General features: G+C 41.8%; 1 protein-coding gene across 1 annotated transcript in view; it reads left to right on the top strand.

Annotated features, from left to right (window-relative positions):
- Window positions 1-23,619, top strand: part of mettl15 (methyltransferase like 15) — a 75,580-nt gene that overhangs the window by 25,391 nt on the left and 26,570 nt on the right. The window contains exon 3 of the mRNA XM_049595790.1: window positions 18,073-18,209. Within this exon, the coding sequence (XP_049451747.1) occupies window positions 18,073-18,209 (137 nt within the window). The remainder of the gene's footprint in view (window positions 1-18,072; window positions 18,210-23,619) is intronic.

Below are 23,619 nucleotides of genomic sequence, written 5' to 3'. Positions count from 1 at the left end.
AGGCGTCCGTATTTGACAAGTCGGGAGTGAGAGTGTGTTGACTGGGTTACAGTTACTGATGCATTAATGTGTACATCACTTTAATGTTGCAGCCGGTAAAGGTGGAGATCATTGCAATTACTTTATATACTGCTGGATAGCTTCATCTATAATAATACATCATAATTTAGCAGTTGATTTATTTTTTAATAAACTGAACTGAACTGCAAAGTAACCAATAACTGAAGCTATCAAGTTAATATATGAAGCAGCAGAGAAAGTAAATACAAGTACCTGAAAATTGTATTTAAGTACAGTACTCGAATAAATGTACTCAGTTACTTTCCACCACCGCATTTAAAAACCAGCTAAGTTGTGACAATTGGGATTTTAATAGTCCAATCACAGTAATGAGGAGGATTTCCCACATCGTAACCCTCCTGCCCTCGTTGTCAACCCCAAACTAACCTGTTAGACTGTGGGAAACATTAATTTGATTATCATTAACGACTGTCTCCCACAGCTACAGAGGCTGTAGTCTGCTGATGTAAGGACGTGTATCCTGCAGCCACAGTGCTGAGTATATAGAAGAATCTGTTCTGTACATTCGGTTGTTTCTCATACATTTTTAGGTATTAAATCCTCACAGTTTGAGCCAGACATGCTGATATAGGAACATGTCGAAAATGTGTTTTAGTCTCTTTGTTTTAGCAGACTCAGGAGCTCCCTGATGTACAACACTGCTGCAATAAACCGTAACATTAACAGGGCATTGTTATAATTAAACACATATATTTATATCTAGGATTTCTTTTTAATAGTCACTGGATATTTGTTGTAATGCACCTGCAAATTTGACTCATGATGTTATTCACAAATAATTTGCTTGTTAAAGTCTGCATTCAGTTTTTATGCGAAAATGAATCTTTCCAGCAGAGAAAATGTAGCTCAGTAAAAATCTCCAACCTGCAAGACAAAAACAGACAGTTTGGCTGGGGGGTGGGGGTGGAGAGTGATGACTCATGCACACAGTAGAGGTCCCTCCCTTTCCATTTCTTTCAGTGTCCAATCAGTTCTTTCCCAGCTGTCACTCATTGCCTCCAAATCAGATCCCCACAATGCTCCACCATCCCCTGTAAAATCACTTTATTTGCAAAGGTTCAGAACTTGCAAGGTAAATAAAAATGCCACATCGACATCAGTTTGACACGCAGATTGTCGCTTGATAATGTGATGACCTCACAGTGCAGCTGATAATCCTCTGCAGCCAGGATGTTTTGGTCATGCAGTGGCCCCAAACGACACTGAAACTCACACATTTAATAATGCTCCACAATAGATTTTAAAGTTGCTATTGTATGCACATTAAACAATGTTTTAATTTTAACAGAAAATCTAATGCTTTATCAAAATAGTTCTGCGAGAAGCTCCGTGAATTCATCATTTTTTAAATGCAATTACTTTCAGATTACTTTTTCAGAATGCAAGCAGCCCATAAAGCGGCAGAAAGACTAATCGTTGCCTCGGATTGCCCACGTACAGTAAATATTGAGTTATTGGCTCATAGTTTCACAGAAGATACAAGTGCCTGCTATCCCTGTTTCTCCAGGGATGTCCTCATCACCACCGTGGTGTAAGAGCCAGTCTCAGGACTCCTCAAAGTGGGCGGATGCTTGACATGGGCTTTATGAGCTTTATGTAGAGGAGGACAGGGACCGGGGGTTTCCTCTTTGCAGTCAGATTTTTATTGAAAAATACAACAAATGTAACCGTAGATCAAAGGCAGTGCTGGCATGAATTATCTGAAAGTGGTGGGGAGGGAAAAAAGAGTATATAAAAGAGAAGGAAAGGGAAGAAAATGTGGGGGGGTGAGGATGTTGTGGCGTTTGACTTGAGGTGAGTCGAGTGAGGGGAGGTTACAAAATCACTCGACACTTCATCATACATCAGCAGCCGTTCATGAAGCTGTAAAACTACTCACCTTAAAACCATTAATCCATAAAGTTTCAAAAAGATGACATCCAAAAAATAAGTAATCCAATGTGTAATGGCAGAGGAGCTGTCGTTTTCCCGGACTAGCGTTTTTTTTTTTTTTCAGCCATCCTGGGCTGCTACAGTGCACGTTTGGTGTTTTGAGATACTGAGCACGGGTGGATCATTCAAGATCAAAATCGGCATGGTTGTTGTCACCGTCACTTCTGTCAGTTCAGATTCATTTGATGCAAGATCACTGCAAAATTGAGCAACACATCATGTGGTTGAAGGTGCTAGGGAGGGACTGGTGTTTTTGATAACATCTAGAATGAACTCCAGGGACTTGGATAACGTTGCAAAGTCTATTTTCATGGGCTTGCAAGGGGGTTAAAGCAACAGTCTTGAATGCAGTCATTCCAGTAAGACAGACAACAACCCAACTATCTGTTAAATTTGGAGTGATTAGGGCTTCTAGCTTGGCATCAGTGTCTCTGACCATAAATAGTGATAAATAATCACCACATATCATTGTGTTGTTCAGGAATCTGTATTTTAGATGCAGTCCACCATCATGACCATACATACATCTTCTCCTCTGGTGGTATCAGGCCAAAGTTTGATGTTCATGTTTAGTTTTGTTGACATGTTTCTGCTGATTTCTGCTGCCACCCGAGCACAGTGTCACCAGTTTACCCAGCCTAAGGGACAATGTGGCAGCTCCCACATCCCTGTCTGTCCCCAGATCAGCACCTTGGACAGTGATTGTGGCACACTTATGTACAAAATGTTAAAAATTATCTACCTGAGCTGAAAAAAAGGAAGATCTACTGATAGTCTCGAACCTTCACCACAGCTGGTCATGATATTATTTTAGATTAATTAAGTTTCAATTCACTATAGTCTGGTTGTCATCCAGGATCATTAACGAGAGTCCCTGCTCGTTCCCCTTTTGGTAAAATAAAAGCTAATAGCTTTTCTTGCATACCATTAAAATACATATTTCTATACATGTGTAGCAGGCTGTTTAAAGGAGATAGATTCTTGTTTTTGTTTAAATATTCTGCTGCTATTTTGTCAAATTTAATTCAGCTTCATCCTCTGGTTCTTTTTCCTGATGTAGAGACCAGCAAATCATGTAGCGCATTCATGCTCAGGTACACATTTACGACCTGTTAAAGTAAGTAGAGAGATTTTGTAAGTCAAGCATGTTGTTGATGTTATTATATTGAAGGGGGATTACCTATGTATTGCATGGCAAACCAGGGACTAGCTTGGATAGCTGCGGGTTTCTTACGTCTAAGCAGGACAGGTTATTGTGTATTCTGGCTGTAATCAGTTGGAGACTCCTCAGTCAACAGAGATTCTCTCAAGTTGAGTCTGTTTTTTGGTTTGTTTTGTCAGTCAGTGTGCTGTGTACTTCTGTGGATGTTTTGGTCCCTAAATGTAGAGCGGCGCCTTGCTTTCACACTGCTCTCCGGTACAGGCAGCTGCGGCTACAGAGGCAAGCTGAGTCTGACTGAAACAGAGGCGGCTTCTATCTAGTGTCGGCAAAAAATGTTGTCTGATCCATCGTTAAGCTCAGAGGGCTAACTCGGCTTGTTTACTATATTATGTAAACGTCGCTGTCACCCTGAACATCCTGCTGAACCCCATTCAAACTCTCAAACACTACAAAAAAAAGAAAAAATAGTCAAATCATTGTCCTGAACATTCATTGATTTCTGTAACCACTTATCTTGTTACGGGTCATGGGTGTGCTGGCGCCTATCCCAGCTGACATTGGGCGAGAGTTGGGGTACACCCTGGACAGGTCGCCAGACTATCACAGGGCTGACACATACAGTGGTGGAAACAAGTTTTCGGACACCCCATGCATTTGTGAAATATTGCATTAAGAATCATTCTTAGGTCTTCAAGTGCAATTTCTTTAAGTACAGTCACAGCCAAAATACTAAATAAATCCTAAAAAAGCCATTAAAAACTTAAAATTGATTGGTTCTATAAAAATACATAAGAAATTTTGAATATTGGGTCATTTTGGTACCAGTGATGAAAGTCGTTCTTTTTATTAAAAGACACAGTTTTTGTTGCCAAGCTTCGTGTCTACCTAAAGCCAGCACATTTGAAAGTTCTTCAGACACAAAAATGGCTAAAACAAGGAACCTAACACAGGAAACACGCCTGAAGATAAAGATTCTCAGCCAGGAGGGGTACAGCTGCCGCCAGATAGCCAGGAAGTGCAGATGCAGTCCTTCAGCAGTTGGATACACTCTGCAGAAATACAGACGAACCAACAGCTTGGAAGACAAACCAAGATCTGGGCATCCAAGGGTTTCTTCAGCAAGAAATGACCGCATCCTGATCCGCATGTGCAGGCAAAACCGCCGAATGACATCACAGGAGCTTCAGCAGCAGTGGTCAAACCAAACTGGTGTCCAGTGTTCCACCCGCACTGTACGTGGCCGACTTTTAGATCATGGCTTAAGGTCCTACAAGGCTATCAAGAAGCCCCTGATCAATGAGAGACAGAGGTTAGCCCAGCGTCGTTGGGCCCAGGCACACAAGAACTGGACAGCCAGGAATTGGAAGAAGATTTTGTGGTCAGATGAGTCCAGTTTCCAGCTTTATCTTCCTCCTACTAATGTGAGGGTACGCAGAAGGCTAGGCGAAGCATTATCTCCAGCATGTACAGTACCTACTGTCAAGCATGGTGGAGGCAGTATCATGGTTTGGGGATGCATAAGTGCTGCTGGTGTTGGTCATCTCACTGTCTGTGATGGCACATTGAACTCTACCAAGTATTGTACCATTCTCGAAACCCACATGCTCCCTTCTTCGCGTGCACTGTTCCGTCGAGGTAAAAACTGGATGTTTCAACAAGATAATGCCCCTTGCCACACATCCAAGGCCAGCAGAACTTGGCTGCAGGAGCACAGTATCCAGGTCTTAGAGTGGCCAGCTCAATCCCCGGACATGAGCCCCATTGAAAATCTGTGGTGGATTATCAAAAGGTCTGTTTCAAAGCATAAACCAAAGAATTTAGAAGAATTAAAAGCAGTAATTCAAGAAGAATGGGACAAGATTACCCCTCAACAGTGTGAAAGGCTCGTGGGGAACATGCCAGCCAGGATTAGAGCTCTACTACGTGCCAATGGCAGGACTACTAAATATTAATTTGATGATGTGATGGTTTATTTATTTTTTGTTCAGTTCTGAACACATTCTCTGTTATTTGTTGGCTTTGATACCGACAATGTTGAGAACTGACATATTGAAACTGTCAAGAATTTAGTTTTGTTAGTTTGTATAGTTAGTATTTGTTTGTATCTGTCTAATGCAGCCACACCTTTTGAAACACAAAAAAGATTTTTCCACAAATATTTCATGATAATATTTGAGATTGTGTAAAATTTTAAGGGTGTCCGAAAACTTTTTTCCACCACTGTAGAGACAGACAACCATTCACACTCACATTCACACCTACGGGCAATTTAGAGTCACCAATTAACCTGCATGTCTTTGGACTGTGGGAGGAAGCTGGAGTACCCGGAGAAAACCCACACTGACACGGAGAGAACATGCAGACCACCCCAGGTTCAAAGCAGGAACTCTCTTGCTGTGAGGCGACAGTGCTAACCACTGCACCACTGTTATACTGAACAGACAAATCTAATTCAAAAGACACTGTGTGTTGCTCTGGTGTTAACTGATGTGTGTCTGTGAAGTGACTTTTCTTATAACCTAGTAGGAAGTGTAATAAAGGAGTTTTCACTGACTGTAGTGATATTTCATGTCACCGAGTTGTGCAGCTTAGGTAGATCTAAACAATATTTTATCGTGGCAAATGTCATACATTTGATCAACACTATTGATTTACTTGCTTCTCCACAGATACAGTTAATAAGCTGCTTCATGTCCACGGCTCTGTGAACCTATATGAATCTTTCCTGAGCTTAAAGCAAGGTGACACCAGGGAGGACATGAAGACACTTAACCATGCCTATGTGTTTCATAACAGCCCAGATTGTGCCTGAAATTTGCTATATATGGTGTTGGGAGACACTGTGACAAACAGACTAGCCAGCTTCCTGAAATTGTTTAGATAGTTTTCCAGTATGTCCTCTGCCTCATACTACACTGAGAGCACACACTTCTGTAGACCAATGGCCTATGTCCTATGTCGCAGCCAATCCAAAAAAGGGATGTCTCCAGTTAAAAAGACAAAGCACTGGTTAAATAATCAAGAGTGCTTCGTCAGTATTTGTGACTTTGTCAAGAAAGCTCAGTGAAGAAAGTCCAACATGTAGCAGCTGTTTACTTTAATGTTTGGTATTACTCAGTCATCCTCAATTTCACTGTCCATGGCTGCCATTGAAAGCTACACAGTCCCATTTCTTTCTGTGTCTCTGTGGATATGGCTGTGCAGTATATAATACACATTTACACCAGTCTCTGTTAGTCTATGGCTCTTCAGCCGCTCTCTTTCCCAAGCGTCTTCCTCAGGGGAAGATGCCTGACTTGCGGTCGCAGCTCGCTGTTGCTTCCTTTACAAAATCACGTCAGCAGTGTTTTATGATCGATTGGCTCAAGATCGGCGCTGACTAATCAAAAATCAAATGGTGAAAGCTGTGATAATTGAATAATCATCATGCTCTCAAATGGTAATTGTTTTATTGCTTTCAACAGTGGCATTTAATTCCAAGTGGAATACTTTTGTTTAATTGTCAGGACAACAGAAGCGATTGAAGACATCCCGTTGGGTCTGGTATCATCTGGGGATAATGAATCGTTGAATGAGTCATTAGTTGCAACTGTAGCTAAGGGTGAACTTCTCAGAAATGTGTGTGAACATGTCAGTAGGATTTACATAGTAGCCCTGTCTGTAGCATCATGCCTTCATTAGATTTTCGTTTGATCCCCAGCAGTGTTAACCTTTGTCAGACTCGCCCTACCTGTGTGCACATGTTGGTAGGTGTGTGAGACTTTCCAGCAAAACAAACAGTAGGACCCAGCCTGCTTAAAAACAAAGTCAACAGAAATAGTGCAGACATAGTGCAAGACAGACACTGACAAATAAAAACAAGTGAAAATATAAATTATTTGTCCTTGAATCTCGTTAAAAATACAATAGACATGAATGTTGTGCATTTGGTCCATTGTCAATTGGTTCAACTTGACTTCAGCGATTTGGGTGCAATGTGAAAGAAGTGGCTGCACTGAGATAAAAACAAAAGACGTAAAAGTAGAATAAATACATTATTCACAGGTCAACATAAGTCAGGCTTTTGTAGCATTTAATCAAGTCATCTTCTGTCAATGTCTTTAAAAGCAGCAGATAGTTTCTTCAGGGCCAGGAGGAGAATCCATGTCTGTAGAGTCCAGATGCAACAAGTGTGACAAATTGAATCAAATTTCAAACACATAAACTAGAAAAGTGTGCTCAGTGCAGATCTGTGCCAGGCGGCCATGTGCTCCCTGAGCTGATCGCAGCTGCTCTAGAAGATTCTTATCTAGCGGACGCACGGCAGCGCACTCTTAAGCGTCCCAGAAGCTAATAAAATTACACGCCTCTTCTAATTTTGACTGAGTCGTGGTGAAATATAGATATAATTATAAGGATGAATGTATTTTTAATGACAAAAATACAACCACAAATCTTTGATCCATATCATTAACTGGACTTTTAGCAGTATTAACTTTGTGCATAGCCTACAGCACAACATAGTGGGCGATAAAAACAATAAACACAATCCCAGTTAATCACATAGTCTCTTTATTTGGTGATAGAATGATAAATATCAAGGGAAAATGACCAAATCAACCAACTCAGGAAGGCAAAATGCTCCGCCTCTCAAATGCCCATGTTGTGGTAGGACACCGTGCGATGGACGGAACAAAATCAGGTCACAGCTGGAGCGCAAAGAGCTCATATGTACGTAAAATAATAAAAGGGGATACAAGGCTGGTGGAATTGTGCCTCCAGGCTCCCTTACAGTCAAAATGGCAGCGAAGATAACAACAAAAGGGGATTTATTCATCTTGTATTGTACCTAACTTTGGTGGATCATTATATACTGATTATGGAATTTATCTCAGGAGGAGCTAGAAAGTGTCGCTGGAGAAAGGGATGTCTGGAATACTTTAATTATAATGATTTGGCCTGCAACAGCTGAGCCAATTTTTGGAAAACTTGTGGCCCCTACCAGCCAGTTAAGAAGAGTGAGGAGTCAGCACGTATGACTTTATAAAAAGTCAACAAAACAAGTTTTTGGGAATTGTGAATCAACCTCAAGAGGTCCTTGGGCATACAGTCGTACACGTGCACACAAAAATATGAGGCTGATTGGTCCAGTAGTTTGTGAGATTAGCTGCGGACAGACAGAAACACACACACACAAGCAAACAATTCCCTCCAGGCTTACAGTGATTTTACTCTCATATTCATGTTTACCATCTCCTTAGATTTTTAGACTCACTTATTCGTGCCCCAGCACACAGTTAATCATATGTCACCTACAATTAAGCATGATAACGTTCACCAAATTAGAGCTTATCCTTTTGGGGCCATGTATATTAGAACTGAATTTCCTGGTAATAATCTTTTAATGACACTAACCTGTGGACTGAAGAGTTGGACAAACAGGATTAAGGGACTCATAGCCACAAGCTTTGCATATCTCTAAATAAAACTAAAGCAATACCATATCTCCCCAAATACTAAACCCAAGCCCCACACAAGAACTGTCCTTATTTCCTTATTGGTGCACAGGATGAGCAAAGAATTTAAGCTCATACCACTGGAATAACATCATGACTTAATGATCGTTCTGTGAGCTCTGACAAAGTTCTGTAACAGCTGGGCCCTTCATGAAATTCCCATAATTAATTTCTGTTTCTAATTAGCATACGCAGCAGGGGACACTTCAAAAAAGTAGTGCTAAAATATTTTTTAAGTCTCTTGCACATATACTGACAACTCTGGACTGGCCTTGTCGATTCTGCTTTCTCCATGTGACCTACAAACTTCAGTGTTCAGTGGGTGTTTTTGGAGGCAAATGAGCATTTTTTTTCCTCCACATATAGACATTTCTTGTCTTAACTAGCTCAAATACCTCCTCAAGTGCCTTTTATTTAAACTCGAGCCAAAAGAGTGCAAACAGCAGTGAATAGATGAGGAATGAAAGTATTTGTCGTAACTCTGCAGCATTCCTCCGACAAAAGAGAGATTATCTTAACATACACAGAGGCATTTGGAAGCAGCCCTCGGGCGAAGAGTTTTGTCAATATTTTTGTGTATCACTTGTTCACTCACTCACTCACTCACTCATTCACCCTCTCTTATTGACTCTGAGACGCACAGGTAGCAGCACACTTTGAATTCAGACAGGAGAGGCAAAAAGGCCGCGTGCATCTCAGACATCACTGATCACCATCAAAATAATCTCTTGACAGAGTAATTGCAGGAAGCTTTCATGCCTTTTGAGTTTGTCTGCTCTCACTGGCCATCTGTTTGTGCTCCCCACCCCCACCTTCACCTTAGACTACGACACACACCTATCACAAGCCTTTAAAATTAAGCAGAGAGAGGGAGAAGTTATTTACACCCCTTCAAAGACAAGTTCAACATGTGGAGGTAGGATGAAGAAAAACAGACAATACTAAAACAGTCATAGGGGAGTTTAAAAGTTATTTCATTGTAAAATAATATAGCTTAAGCACAGCGACAGTTTTAAGTGTGAGATTTATGTTAGGAGTCAAGCGCACAACGGCAACAGCCACGTATGTCGACACTTCACCCCTCTCTGCAGTCGCTAAAACCATCATCATTCCCCTAATCATAACCTCCACTTTCACCCGCTCACACCGAGCTCTCACGGCGCAAACTAAAAATTTGTCTGCACTTGTATCTCGCCATGAACTTTGTGTGACAGAGAGAGAAATGCAAACCGGTTACCTCCACTCTTGCCATGGCAACGGACGCGACAAGAAAAGCGATCCTGTACCTGTGTATCTGTCTCACTAATGGTCTGTGTGTTAGTGTAACAAGATCTGTAAAAACTCCCCTCAATGACATTTTAGATCCCCCACTGTAACTGACCTGGGCTGGGGAGTCACAAGTAGGATTTAGGTGAGTACTCAGCCTTCTCTCAGGTTCCTGTTCCCCTTTTCCTAATGAATTCAACCATAAGAAGACTTGAGATGAGGCCCCTTTTTTCCACATAGCCAGGATATTATTTACTGAGCTGTTTGCAAATTGTCATTAATGCAAAAATCACACTTTTCTCCACGTCATATATGTTTATAAATCTCTCTAAAGAGATGCTCTTACCTGTTTTTTGGGGTTAACATACTAAATGAGTGTCTATAATATGTTTACCTTTTCTTTTTGGGATGAAAAGCTCTCATTAAGAATGCTGTGGGGTGACTGCTGAAGTGTCCTGCATTATAGCACCTTGCAGCTTCACTGTTGGACTGCACCACTCAGACCACTCCTAACTCTCCTATTCCCTCTGCTGGGAAAGGCAGATATTACACACCCCAAACAGAACACAAAACACAGACTACAGTAATTACTTTTATTTTAAGTATCATCTCTGCGTTTGGAGACTGAGATGACCCGCGTTTGTGCTCTGGCTCGATTCCAGTCGGCTGCTTTCTCCGGGAAGCCCTGGTGTAGGTGAGAGGCTCGCTGTCACCCCTCTGTATGAAATATCAATGGGAATGACTCACTCCCCAAGTTTGGTGTCAATCATCATCGCAAATGCCAAGCCCATTATCACCAAATCTTTTCAAGAAGTTGTTTTGTCCATCTGGTGGCAGAAGCTGCAGGCTTTTTGGAAAAGAGGGAGGATTTTCACAACAGCATTCGGGGCTTTTTGAAGAAGCTTGTTTTCCCTCAGGGTGAGGGAAGTAGATTTTCAATTTACCTTATAAATGACCTTGTAAACATCCAATTCTCCATGTTTGGTTGCACGCACTTAATTTTTTAGCTTATTTGGAGTGTGTATGTGTGTGTGAGTGAGGGGTGAAACTTGTGTTGAACCTGCTGCACGCTGCAGCAGTGGTACAAATGTGAATGAACGTACAGTATTTATATTTCCAACCAGCCACCTTGAAGAATATTGAGCATCAGTTGGCAGTGTGTTCTGTCATTTGCACCGGTGAAACAAACAGGCTTTACCTTTTGTTCTTTCGGCCACAGCTTCCTCAAGATGTGACAAAACATTGTTGTGACAAGTGCTGCACACTCCAGTGGAGGACCGGTTTGTCTCCTGGTTGCTTGTGTCGACTGTTTCGATAAAACCCAGCCTACTTTGCTGTTTGTGTTTCTGTTTTCGTTTTCCTTTTTTTGTATTGAATAGCACAACAGGCAAGTTCATTATGCGTGTGACTCATCCCACTAGCCCACACCCCCTCCCCATCTGCTGCTGTGCGCTGGAAAGGAGAGGGAACCGCCATTGATCACTTCTTCCCTCACACATGCACGCACACACCCCACCTTCAACGTCACTATCGATCGACATGTTTAATGTTTTTGTGGGGAATAGCTGGCATTTCCTTTTCTGTCATTTTACATCTGTTCCCTACCAATTGCTGACATTATAATAAATCACAGAGCAGGAATTTGAAAAATAAAAAGTAATCCAACCAGTTATTCAAACAATCTCAGACTGTTCAGTCAGTGCACAGCTGAGACTTCTTTCTGTTTTTTTTGTAGCCGTGGCAGTCAGGAAATGCATAAGGAAATATGTCTGGGTTGGAGATGTTGGATACAGCTGAGTTTACAGCTACCTGACTAACAGCAAAGCTGCGGCGGCAGAGTGGTTGGCAGGTATTGGACATTTCCTTGATAAAGCATTTTCCCACTCACTCACTCCCTCCCTCTCATGATCTGATTAATAAATAGTGTTTAACAATTAATACATGCCTGTAACTCACTGACATGCAAATGCAAGAATATTGTGAAGCAGCTGTTCACACAGTTTTAAAGATGTGAATTCATTAAAGTGCATGTTATACAGTGTAAGGTTCAGGCATCCTTTGCTGATTTTCAACCTTATTACCTACAGAGTGATTGTCTTTCTTTTGAACCCTAAAAGTTACTTCAGCAGACATCCAGTGGCGTTTTTACATTTGTTTTTTCTTAGGATAAATTGACAAATTGTTTTCAGGAGGAACCAAATGGTTTTAATACTCCTCAGCAGCACTAACACTGAACAGTTTTTGAATTCATTTTTTATTATTAACAGATTTAATTTCTGTCTTAGAAAAAAAATTAAAATTTTCAAATGGACCACAGATGTTTTTTCTCCCCACAAATTAAAGCCACATTTAGGGATGCACTGATATGGATTTTTTCAACCGATACCGATAACCGATAAATACCTGCTTCTCATGGCCGATAACCGATATGATAACCGATAATTTCACATTTTTTATTTTGTTTGGTTTATTATGTACAGCTGAGCATAAGAATTGGCGAAGATTTAGTGAGAAAATATGGATGATTTAATATTCCATAGCTCTGACCTAACCAAATCGACCTGGCATTACTATTGCTAAGACAGTGGAAACAAAGAACAGTTCCGACTCTTGATACTTGCCAACATTAGGTCTACCTTCAACACCCCTGCCCCCTTACAACCTTACACTACAGATGAACATAATAAATATAAGGATGTTAAAGTAAAAGTACTTTTAATCAGTATCAAATTCATAGTTAACGGTAAGAGAGAGGGAGATTATGAAGCCCAGTATTACTTCGTAGATGTCTGGTGTATCAGTAAAGTGTATAAACTGCACTGCAGAGTTGAGTCTTTACTAACAGAGACAAACAGCGACAACTGACTCATATGAACATCGGCAGGTCCACGTTACATCTGGTGTATGCAATGTTTATATTGTCACGCTGCATTTTTACCCACCCAGATGCCATCTCCCCTTCCCACAACAGACTAGCCTACAACTACCAAGCAGTACTACCCTGGAAATCCAGAGTTCTCGCGAGAGCACAATTTGAATTTGCTCAGCAAGTCACTCTGGCAATCAGTAATGATGCTCATTACCCATGCCCTTGTAGCTGAGCTGAGGTGTATCTGATATAGGCGGGCCAGAGGCGAGCTAAACAGATGACGACAGCGCTGCGACGACCGAGTCCGGAATCAGTCAGTAAACATTGCAAGATGGCTACGGATGAACACCAGTTGTTTGAAACGGCTTTGGCCACTACAATGAATGAGTTAGACCTGGCTTTTTCTCTAAAAGAGGAACAGAAGATGGCGCTCAAATCTTTCCTTTGCAAGAAGGACGTTTTTGCTGTTTTGACCAGATTCGACTGGATACGGCAAAAGTCTAATCTACCACTTAGCTCCGCTGGTAGCTAAGCTATGGATATGGTCACCCCGTGTGTTGTTCTGATTGGTCGTAGTGTTATCCAATTGCGTGCAGTGATATTTTCAAATGCATGCTTGATGCTGCCCCTCGAGTTGGGCCATTTTCATTACTCATAGCCAGACCCTAAATCTTTCTAGATTTGGGTCTGGATTTCCAGGCTAAAGCAGTACAGAGATGCGCTATTGTTTCACCTCACACATTAACGCTCAACTCAGACAAACAAGCATTTCACACACAGCCAGAGAGGTGACAACACAAATAATTGCTAACTGTAGCATCACATGGCTAGTGGTTATAAATAAGTTTAACAACAGAGTCGAGCCTTTTTTAAAAGCTTGGTGTTGGATGTTAGCCGCTGCTGCTAATTAGCAGCTTTGTCTAACCTGTGTCGAGCAGTTAAAGATCAGACCCTCAGCACAATCCTGTTGTCTTCCTCTGGAACTTTGAAAGACGTCCACACCGTGACATGTTTTGCCCTCTTGACAGCGAGCTGCATTTGTTGCTGTTCTTCTCTGTGTTTATTGGCAGCTTGCAAACCAAGATTAAAAACACATGTACTGCCACACATTGTATCAGGTGTCTGATATGAATCGTGCATCCCTAGCCACATTAGGTGTGTTTACATGGACCCTATTATTTCACTAATAATCAGAATAATAGCCCATTCAGAATAACAATGCCTCATGTAACCATCTGAATCAGAAGAGACTGGCCCCAAAGGAATGTTCAGTCGGATTGGTGGTGTGAACCTTTGATAATATGTTCAGTAGGAAAATTTTAGTGCCTAATAACCATGTAAATGCTTAATCATTTCTCTTTGGTTGGAATAAATCTATTCTCTCCATTGAAGTCTGTCCCACGTGGGGGTAACATTAGAGGACGTAGCTGGTGCATGCGCCACACAGGACGTGCCGCAGCAGCTGTTTCTACGAGCCTCCCTCTGCTGATTTTGTCAGAGGATTGTTCATAAATTAAAACAATACCTAGTATTCTGTTTGTTTCCCCGTTCTTATATGAGTGCGCTGGATATTTAATCTATTCTTTGAATGTGATACAATGTGTTACATTGTCATTACGGGCTGAATTGTTGAGCTTTCTGTCACTTACAGTAACAGAAGTCTGCATATGAGACGTTAAGGGAACTTTGGTAAATGTAACAGCTTTGGATAGTCTGCATGTGAGGTGTTTAGGTCCAGCAAATAACCTGGGTCACACGTACAGTATTTTCTACTAAACTGAATTAATAGGTGGAACCACTTCTCCTTCTACACTTTATGTATTGAATTAATTGAATATTCTCACTAAAGTTGGAAAAAACAAACTTCCTCTTCCTCTGCTACATTTGAGTCAGTAAAACCAAATATAGTGATGAGACCTTCTCCCATAGAGTAGTAATATAATACCAATAATATTGCATATGGGTAATCTTTGTATCCGTTTAAAAGTTCTAAGAAAGACAAATTATCTCCAACATTCAATTTTTTATCATTCTGAAACACCTGCTAAGGTATAAAAAGGTCTAGCTAGCAATATATTCTTATCAAGGACTTGTGTTTAGTCTTTTTTCTAAATAGCATGAGAGCATGTGACAAACCCTGAAAGCCGTAGAAGGTTAAGAGTTGACAGTTAGTGTACAGTGTGTTTACAGGTTTCCTGCACCATGATGGTTCACCACTGCAGTTGAAATAGAGAGCACCATAACTAAAGTTGAATGAGCTAACTTTTCAGACCTAGCCTGACATCACCAGATCAAATCACAAATACGTACAAGTCTGGAACCTCTCAGGTCATTCTTAATACCCAGGAGGCTTTATCAACAAGTTATCAACATGTGTCTTCACACTAGGAAACCAGTAACCAGGTCTGCCTGGTGCAGATGGCCAGTCATAGCACAGTAGGGCAGAACTTGGATGCTCATCTCAGCTTGCAGAAAGTGGAGGTAGAGGAGTTGGTATATTAATCTTTTGCCAAATCCTGTTGAAAGTACAATTAGCGAAAATATACCTCCTAGTTCGTTTAGTACTGTTGTGATAGCAGCATTAACAGAAAGTTCCACATCAGCTGCATCGAAAATGCCCTAAGAACTCTATGGTCTTCGTCTCAAACACGCTATGTATTAAATGGTTGTGATTGGCCAGGCACATCTGAGGCCACTGGCCTGACCAGGCTGGGGAGGACCAGACCTACAGTATCTGCCAGAGCAAATACACCACAACCTCCCAGATCCATCTGGTTCCCAGGCAAGTTCAGACCATGAATTCACAACTTAATTGATCATGACATGAGATCCATCAGGATCTGTCTGATTCAGCTCTGCAGGTGATCGATTGATTCATCACATTGTACGGTTGCGTTTCCGTTATTAACCACGATCACTAAAAAGAGAATCCCTGAGTTTTCATAAGCAGGAGAGATTTAGTCGAACAGGAAGGGATGTGAAAGGAAATACTCACCGCTGATTTGTTTTGTTTTGTTTGGTTACTGAAGGGGGGAATAAATAATGGTTTAGTTGGCCTGCAGAAACACTGCTGTGGGACTTCAGAATAAAACAAGGGAAATAAAATCGACATTTACCAGAACTTGGAAGACATTATAGCTAATTTCAGTAGTGATTAAACAAATGCTGGCCCTGTCATGTTCAGCTTGTGTCACTGGGTTTTTGTCTGTCGGATGAGCTGTTCCCACAATAAATGTTTAATCTGTCAAACGGCAGAACAAAATAACAACATAAAAAGACATTTTAGAGGATTATTAACCTTAATGTTTGCCTCTCATACAGGATGTGTAACTATTAAACAGAATATTGCAATAACATATGTTGATTGAAATTTTTTTTGTTGCACTGGAACCTGAAAATCTATTTTGTTATGAGCCCAGACATGAATGTCATAGTTTTAACTTGGAAACAATAAACAAGTCCAATAAATATAATTGGGGGGAAATTTACAATGATAATGATTTATACTTGATTTTTGAGCATCACACTTCTGTATTTTAAGTACAAAGACAACCTTCTTTATCGATCTCTATATATATATTGAGGAAGTCAGCCTTTAAACTTACAGGCCTGTCTGTTTGAAATAATTTCAGTGTTGATGTTGACATTAAAGGGACAGTACAACCCACAATCCAAAAAATATTTTTTTCCCTCTAACCAGTAGTGCTATTTTTTAGTCTAGATTGTTTTGGTGTGAGTTGCTGAGTGTTGGAGATATCAGCCATAGAGACGTCTGTGCTCACTATATATAATGGACCTGGATGGCACTTGGCTTGTGGTGCTCACAGCCCCAAAAATTACATCTGAAAAACCCCCAAATCTCTTTCCAGAAATCATGACCCAGTTACTCAAGATAATCCACAGACCTTGTTGTGAGCAGTTTCATTCAGGGACTATTTTCTTTTAGCTGAACTACCCCCACAAACTGTCCCTTTGCTAAGTCCCGCTCCCAGACATAGACTGGCCAATCATAATGTAGTATCAGGCCAGCTCAGACCAGGGTCCCACAACAACACAGCAGTCGTTTCAGATTTCCTTCATTTTCAGGCTGGTTTTGTGGATTTGGAGCTAAATGTTGTGCCTGGGGCACATCGTGTATTAATGATACTCGTTGCCTGGAGAGGTTGGAAAAAGACTGACCCCGCTGTACAGGAACCAGTGAAGGGACCAAGGAAACTTTGCTGATATTCAACCAGCTGTGTGTCATCACAGCGTGTGCAGATGAATGTTGTTTGACTTCCCATGGAGGAGATCCCTGCTTGTACGGCAGCGTAGGTCCAGGTGCTGGCAGCAACACGGGGGCGAAGCCAAACACGTACACGTGCACGCACTGCGATGCCACACAGCTGGTTCAATATTACATATTCATTGTCTTGTGTGGCGATCAGCAGTGATGTGGTGGTTCACTTTTACACTGTGATCTGTAGCCTATAGTTCGGCTTTAGCTTCTAACTGTCTTTGTCTTTTTAACCTGTTGTTGCTGCTGAGTCAGTTTGACATCCTGGATATATCCTTCAAACACAGACACAGTTCGTTACAGTGTGGGCTCCGTGCTTACTCTGACAGCTTGTCGGACCATCACAAAGGTGCGGGGCTTAATGAAAGGTCAATTGTATTACCCCGCAGAAGGAAGTGTGCATTTACTGCTAGCTCACCCATCACCATTGAGCTAACTAGCATTACAGCTCAGCCGAGGAGGACACCATTAATGTTTACGTCCCATGCTGTCATGAGCGTGAGCCTTTCGGGCATGAGAAGATGCAAACTTCCTTCTGCGCAGTAATACTGTTGGCTGGTGTAGTTTGTTAGAAAGAACAGAGTCTCTTCTTGATTCCTGGAAGGACACGTTGCTGTTGAGTTTTTCAGTTTGATCTTTTTTGGGCTGGAGCATGACAAGCCGAGTGCCATCTAGTTCCATTGTGTCATTATATATTATATCTCTTTGGCTGATATCTCCTTAGCAACTCAAACCAAAAAAGTCTTGATTGATAATTGTCATTACAGGTAAAAGGAAAAACACATATTTTTGATTTTGGGATGAACTGTCCCTTTAAGTATCCTGAGATAAAAAGGATTCAGAAAAATCAGATATAAGGTAACACTTGTGTTCGTGTGAATCAAACACTTAAATGAAGAATGAACATTGTGACGTCAAGATGATGATTAATTGTGTATATGGAGTCCTGGTGTGAGGAGAATGTGTTGTTTTCTTGTTTTTTCACATGTAGGTGGTCCTGGACATGACATTTGGAGGTGGTGGTCATACCAAAGCGATGCTGAATATGGTTCCTGAAGTCACAGTCCTGGCTCTAGACCGAGATCCTGCTGCCATTTCTCTGGCCCAGCTCTTAGCCAAGGAACACTCGTAAGTGATTTACTGAAAAACATCAACGAGACCAAAACACAAGGAAGAGCTTATGTTGTAAGCCGTCTAGACACATGTTTATAAATTTACCATAAATTTTTATTGTCGCAGCTGACAGCTTGACCATTTTGAGTAGTGTTTGGTTTGTGGTCATTATTTCTTAAAACATACTGTAGGTGTGATATAGTATCGCCACTCTCCCTGTATTTCTCACTTCTCGCCTGAGCCCGATCAAATACTGCTCGCCAAGATACAGCCCCTGAGTTTCAACATCCAATCAAATCCATTCCTCCTTCTTAACTTAAAGCTTTTCTCCCCCCACGCAAAGCTGGTGGGCCCGGCATGTCATTTGTCAGAGTAAGGGCCCACGCCTGCAGTGTGAAGGAGATGCTGCCTCCCACGGAGGATCTATAAGATATGAGGAGGGGGGGTAGAGAGAAGCCCAGAGAAGTTAAAAAGTGGAGAGAGAGAGAGAGAGAGAGAGAGAGAGAGAGAGAGAGAGAGAGAGAGAAAGAAAATGAAAACATGAGAGTGAGAGAACAGGGAGACACGAGGACACAATGCCAGGGTGAGAGGGAGTGTGTGTGTGCATGAGCAAGGCGCGGGAGGATGAAAATGAGATGTTCCTAAGACCATGGCGTGGGAAGGAATCCTTTTACGTAGATTCTGGGGAAACCTCTCTCAAGGGAATCTGCCAGTGAAATGTGCCTGTGAGCAGGGAATGACAATTAAGAGAGAGAGAGAATGAGAACACTGTATTCTGTCAGCAGCAATATACCCCTGCTGTAAACTCTTCCACGCCTACTCGTGATGCAAGTTGAGAGAAGCTAGAGAAATCTAGCAATTAACCAATATTATTGGGAGCCTGAGTAAAAGACCCTGGCAGCCTACGCAGTGCATCCACACAACAGGGTTAGAGGATTTTCTCTCTCCTCTGTACTCCCATGTCTTAAAGTATAACCTCAGTGCAAACTGTTGAGTGTCGGTGTGCATGTGAACTCAGTTTTACAGTACAAAAAGAATCATTTCACCTCCCAACGTTTATTTAAAAGCATTAGCTTATGAAAGTAACCCTCTGTTCCCTGAATGATATTCACCTATGTCTTTAATGGGATTTGTCTCCTGCCTGTGGAGCCTCGCTCGTCTCTGCTTTTCACCATTCTTGTTGTTGCTATGACTTCCCTGCGCCTGAAGCTACGCAGGAGTTGTGCCCACAATGAATGTTATGAATCTGAAAAAGCACCGAGCATTTTTTGAAAAGTCAAGTCAGGCAAACGTTGGATTTTCATGTGTGTTTACAGGGTCACACACAAGCTGTCTGAAATATGCTAATAACTGTTTGCATGCCCTGTGCACTTTGTTGACTTCACATTATCAACAAGTGCCATGTTGGGTATCACATCAGGATAGTAGAATCTGAAAACTCTCTGTCATCTTATCTAAAAATATTTTATGGCCCTATCTTAAAACAAACTGCATGTATTTTCAGTGGTGCTATCAGGTGCTAGGAGCACATAACTTGATGTTTTCATGTCAGCTAGGTAGCTATCTATGTAGGAAGATGATAATGCCATTGTTAATATGTATTCAGACTGAAAACAGCACTGCAGGGGGCTGCGTGTTTCAGTGGCATTTTGTTTAAGATACCACTGAGACATAAAAAGGATGACATGAAATCCAGGCAGTCCAGTTGGCGAAACAGACCATACATTTAAAGTGGGGCTGGATTACGAATTTTAGCTTCCATTCAGTTTCATTCATTCATTCATTTTCCATAGCCACTTATCCTGTTAGGGGGCTGGAGCCTATCCCAGCTGTCATCCGGCAAGTGGTTGCCAGACTATCGCAGGGCTAATGCATAGAGACAGACAGACAGCTCACATTTACACCTACGGCCGATTTAGAGTCACCAATTAACCTGCATGTCTTTGGACTGTGGGAGGAAGCCGGAGTACCCAGAGAAAACCCACGCTGACACGGGGAGAACATGCAGACTCCACACAGAAGGGCTCCCCACCCTGAGTTTGAACCAGGAACCCTCTTGCTGTGAAGCAACACCGCTAACCACTGCACGACTGTGCTGCCTTTAGCTTCCAATGCTTATTAAAACAAGATGATCAAGTTAAAACAATTGTTGTGCTGCATTCCGTTTCACAGTGATGCTATCGTAGTGTTAAAAATACAGCTGTGGGCTTTTGCCCTTCCCTTACAGCCCAAACTCACTCTCAGCCTTTGGCCAGTGAGCGATCGTGTTAAATAATCCTGATCTCACTATTGACCAAAATAATCCTAATTATGAATTCCGTAATGGAGCAGCCCTAATGTAAAGGCTTACCAGACGCCATAACTCTGCACAACAGTTTATGATACAACCAGCTATTTGCAACTCTATAAAGTCATGGCAGTGGCAACTTTTTGTTTTAAATCTTTTGTCATGACAATAGTGAGGTAAACAGCAGGAAGAGAGCCTTCACATTACAAAGTAATCCACCAGAAATGTGCACTTGCATGTACAGTACAGGCCAAAAGTTTGGACACACCTTCTCATTCAATGCGTTTTCTTTATTTTCATGACTATTTACATTGTAGATTCTCACTGAAGGCATCAAAACTATGAATAAACACATGTGGAGTTATGTACTTAACAAAAAAAGGTGAAATAACTGAAAACATGTTTTATATTCTAGTTTCTTCAAAATAGCCACCCTTTGCTCTGATTACTGCTTTGCACACTCTTGGCATTCTCTCGATGAGCTTCAAGAGGTAGTCACCTGAAATGGTTTTCCAACAGTCTTGAAGGAGTTCCCAGAGGTGTTTAGCACTTGTTGGCCCCTTTGCCTTCACTCTGCGGTCCAGCTCACCCCAAACCATCTCGATTGGGTTCAGGTCCGGTGACTGTGGAGGCCAGGTCATCTGCCGCAGCACTCCATCACTCTCCTTCTTGGTCAAATAGCCCTTACACAGCCTGGAGGTGTGTTTGGGGTCATTGTCCTGTTGAAAAATAAATGATCATCCAACTAAACACAAACCGGATGGGATGGCATGTCGCTGCAGGATGCTGTGGTAGCCATGCTGGTTCAGTGTGCCTTCAATTTTGAATAAATCCCCAACAGTGTCACCAGCAAAACACCCCCACACCATCACACCTCCTCCTCCATGCTTCACGGTGAGAACCAGGCATGTGGAATCCATCCGTTCACCTTTTCTGCGTCTCACAAAGACACGGCGGTTGGAACCAAAGATCTCAAATTTGGACTCATCAGACCAAAGCACAGATTTCCACTGGTCTAATGTCCATTCCTTGTGTTTCTTGGCCCAAACAAATCTCTTCTGCTTGTTGCCTCTCCTTAGCAGTGGTTTCCTAGCAGCTATTTGACCATGAAGGCCTGATTCGCGCAGTCTCCTCTTAACAGTTGTTCTAGAGATGGGTCTGCTGCTAGAACTCTGTGTGGCATTCATCTGGTCTCTGATCTGAGCTGCTGTTAACTTGCGATTTCTGAGGCTGGTGACTCGGATGAACTTATCCTCAGAAGCAGAGGTGACTCTTGGTCTTCCTTTCCTGGGTCGGTCCTCATGTGTGCCAGTTTCGTTGTAGCGCTTGATGGTTTTTGCGACTCCACTTGGGGACACATTTAAAGTTTTTGCAATTTTCCGGACTCACTGACCTTCATTTCTTAAAGTAATGATGGCCACTCGTTTTTCTTTAGTTAGCTGATTGGTTCTTGCCATAATATGAATTTTAACAGTTGTCCAATAGGGCTGTCGGCTGTGTATTAACCTGCCTTCTGCACAACACAACTGATGGTCCCAACCCCATTGATAAAGCAAGAAATTCCACTAATTAACCCTGATAAGGCACACCTGTGAAGTGGAAACCATTTCAGGTGACCACCTCTTGAAGCTCATGGAGAGAATGCCAAGAGTGTGCAAAGCAGTAATCAGAGCAAAGGGTGGCTATTTTGAAGAAACTAGAATATAAAACATGTTTTCAGTTATTTCACCTTTTTTTGTTAAGTACATAACTCCACATGTGTTCATTCATAGTTTTGATGCCTTCAGTGAGAATCTACAATGTAAATAGTCATGAAAATAAAGAAAACGCATTGAATGAGAAGGTGCGTCCAAACTTTTGGCCTGTACTGTATGTGATTAGCCAATGCAGTGCTAAGCTCAATGTTGTTGAATTGCAGCAACATTTGAACCTGTTTGCCTCTTTTCTGGATGACCCTGCATCATTTGGCCAGAGCCCTCTGCACAGGCACCAAGCTACATCCCCTGAGGCTGAAAAATTAGGCCAATGCCAAGTCCCAAAAACTGCAGTTCCTCGAAAGGCCAGAGGAGGCTGGCTCTGGAAATGAGTCAATCCCTGTAGACCCCCGTATTAAAAAGCTCAGCTTTCCAGCAGAAATAAACATGTTTACAGCCTGGTACAAAAAAAGCGGTTTATCGCTAATATCCCCATTCATTCATTCTTTCAACTGTATGGGGGGGGGGGGGGGGGGGGGTTTTTTATGTCACCTGTTCACATTTTTATTAAGGCTTGAAATTACGTATGATTAAGGATTCCAATAATACTTTGAGTGACAGGCTTTCTACTTGGCTACACCTCGGCTTCAGAGTCAGATCCACATCTTGCTCCTCCGAAGCTCCACCCTCTCATCGTAATATGGCCACAGTGATGGCAACAGCCAAAAGGCCAAACTCAAGGCTTCAAGTGTTCACAAAGCAATCGGTGACGTCACGGTAACTACGTCTATTGTCAGCACCTCCTCAAAATAAACAGACCGACTCTACTCAAATGAATTAGAGGGCTGCATTTCTTCATGCATGCCCAAGTCCAAAGTCAAAGTCCAAAGTCAAATAACCCTAGCCCAGTTAGTTTTGTGTTGACTCCTGGATAAATTGCACACTGCATGAAAATATCTTAACTCGTCTTCAAATAGAATTAGTTGGTCTGGTTTTGTCACCATAAAAAAATCCAGCCAAGGGTCAAAGTCTTTCCATTGTTCAGCACAACACACAAGTCAGCCATTCTGCCAATTCTATCCAGCTGATTAGTGACCTCAGACAATCAATCACACATCACAGACAGCACCCAGAGAAGTGTAGATTTCCATATCCGTAAACTTTACCCATCTGTGAGACAACATCTCCAAACTACCATTCAGAAGCAAGCTGCTGAACCAGGAAACAAAGATGTTAAACTAAAAGTGGAGAAACGGCAGAGAAACATTTAACAGTTATTGATGACATTTCAAGAAGACGATGTCACCAACGAGTTAACAGCCATTTAGTCACAACATTCACAAGTTTCATAACCTTCCTCAGGTTAACCGAGGTAGCACAAATTTAAATGTTGAAGTCTAGTGTGTGTGTGTGTGTGTGTGTGTGTGTGTGTGTTCATCTTGTG

This window comes from Epinephelus fuscoguttatus, linkage group LG2 (assembly GCF_011397635.1).
Source record: "Epinephelus fuscoguttatus linkage group LG2, E.fuscoguttatus.final_Chr_v1".
In the NCBI taxonomy this organism is placed as follows: Eukaryota; Metazoa; Chordata; class Actinopteri; order Perciformes; family Serranidae; genus Epinephelus; species Epinephelus fuscoguttatus.
The sequence above is the reverse complement of the archived record's forward strand: the minus strand, read 5'-3'. Positions and strand labels throughout refer to the sequence as shown.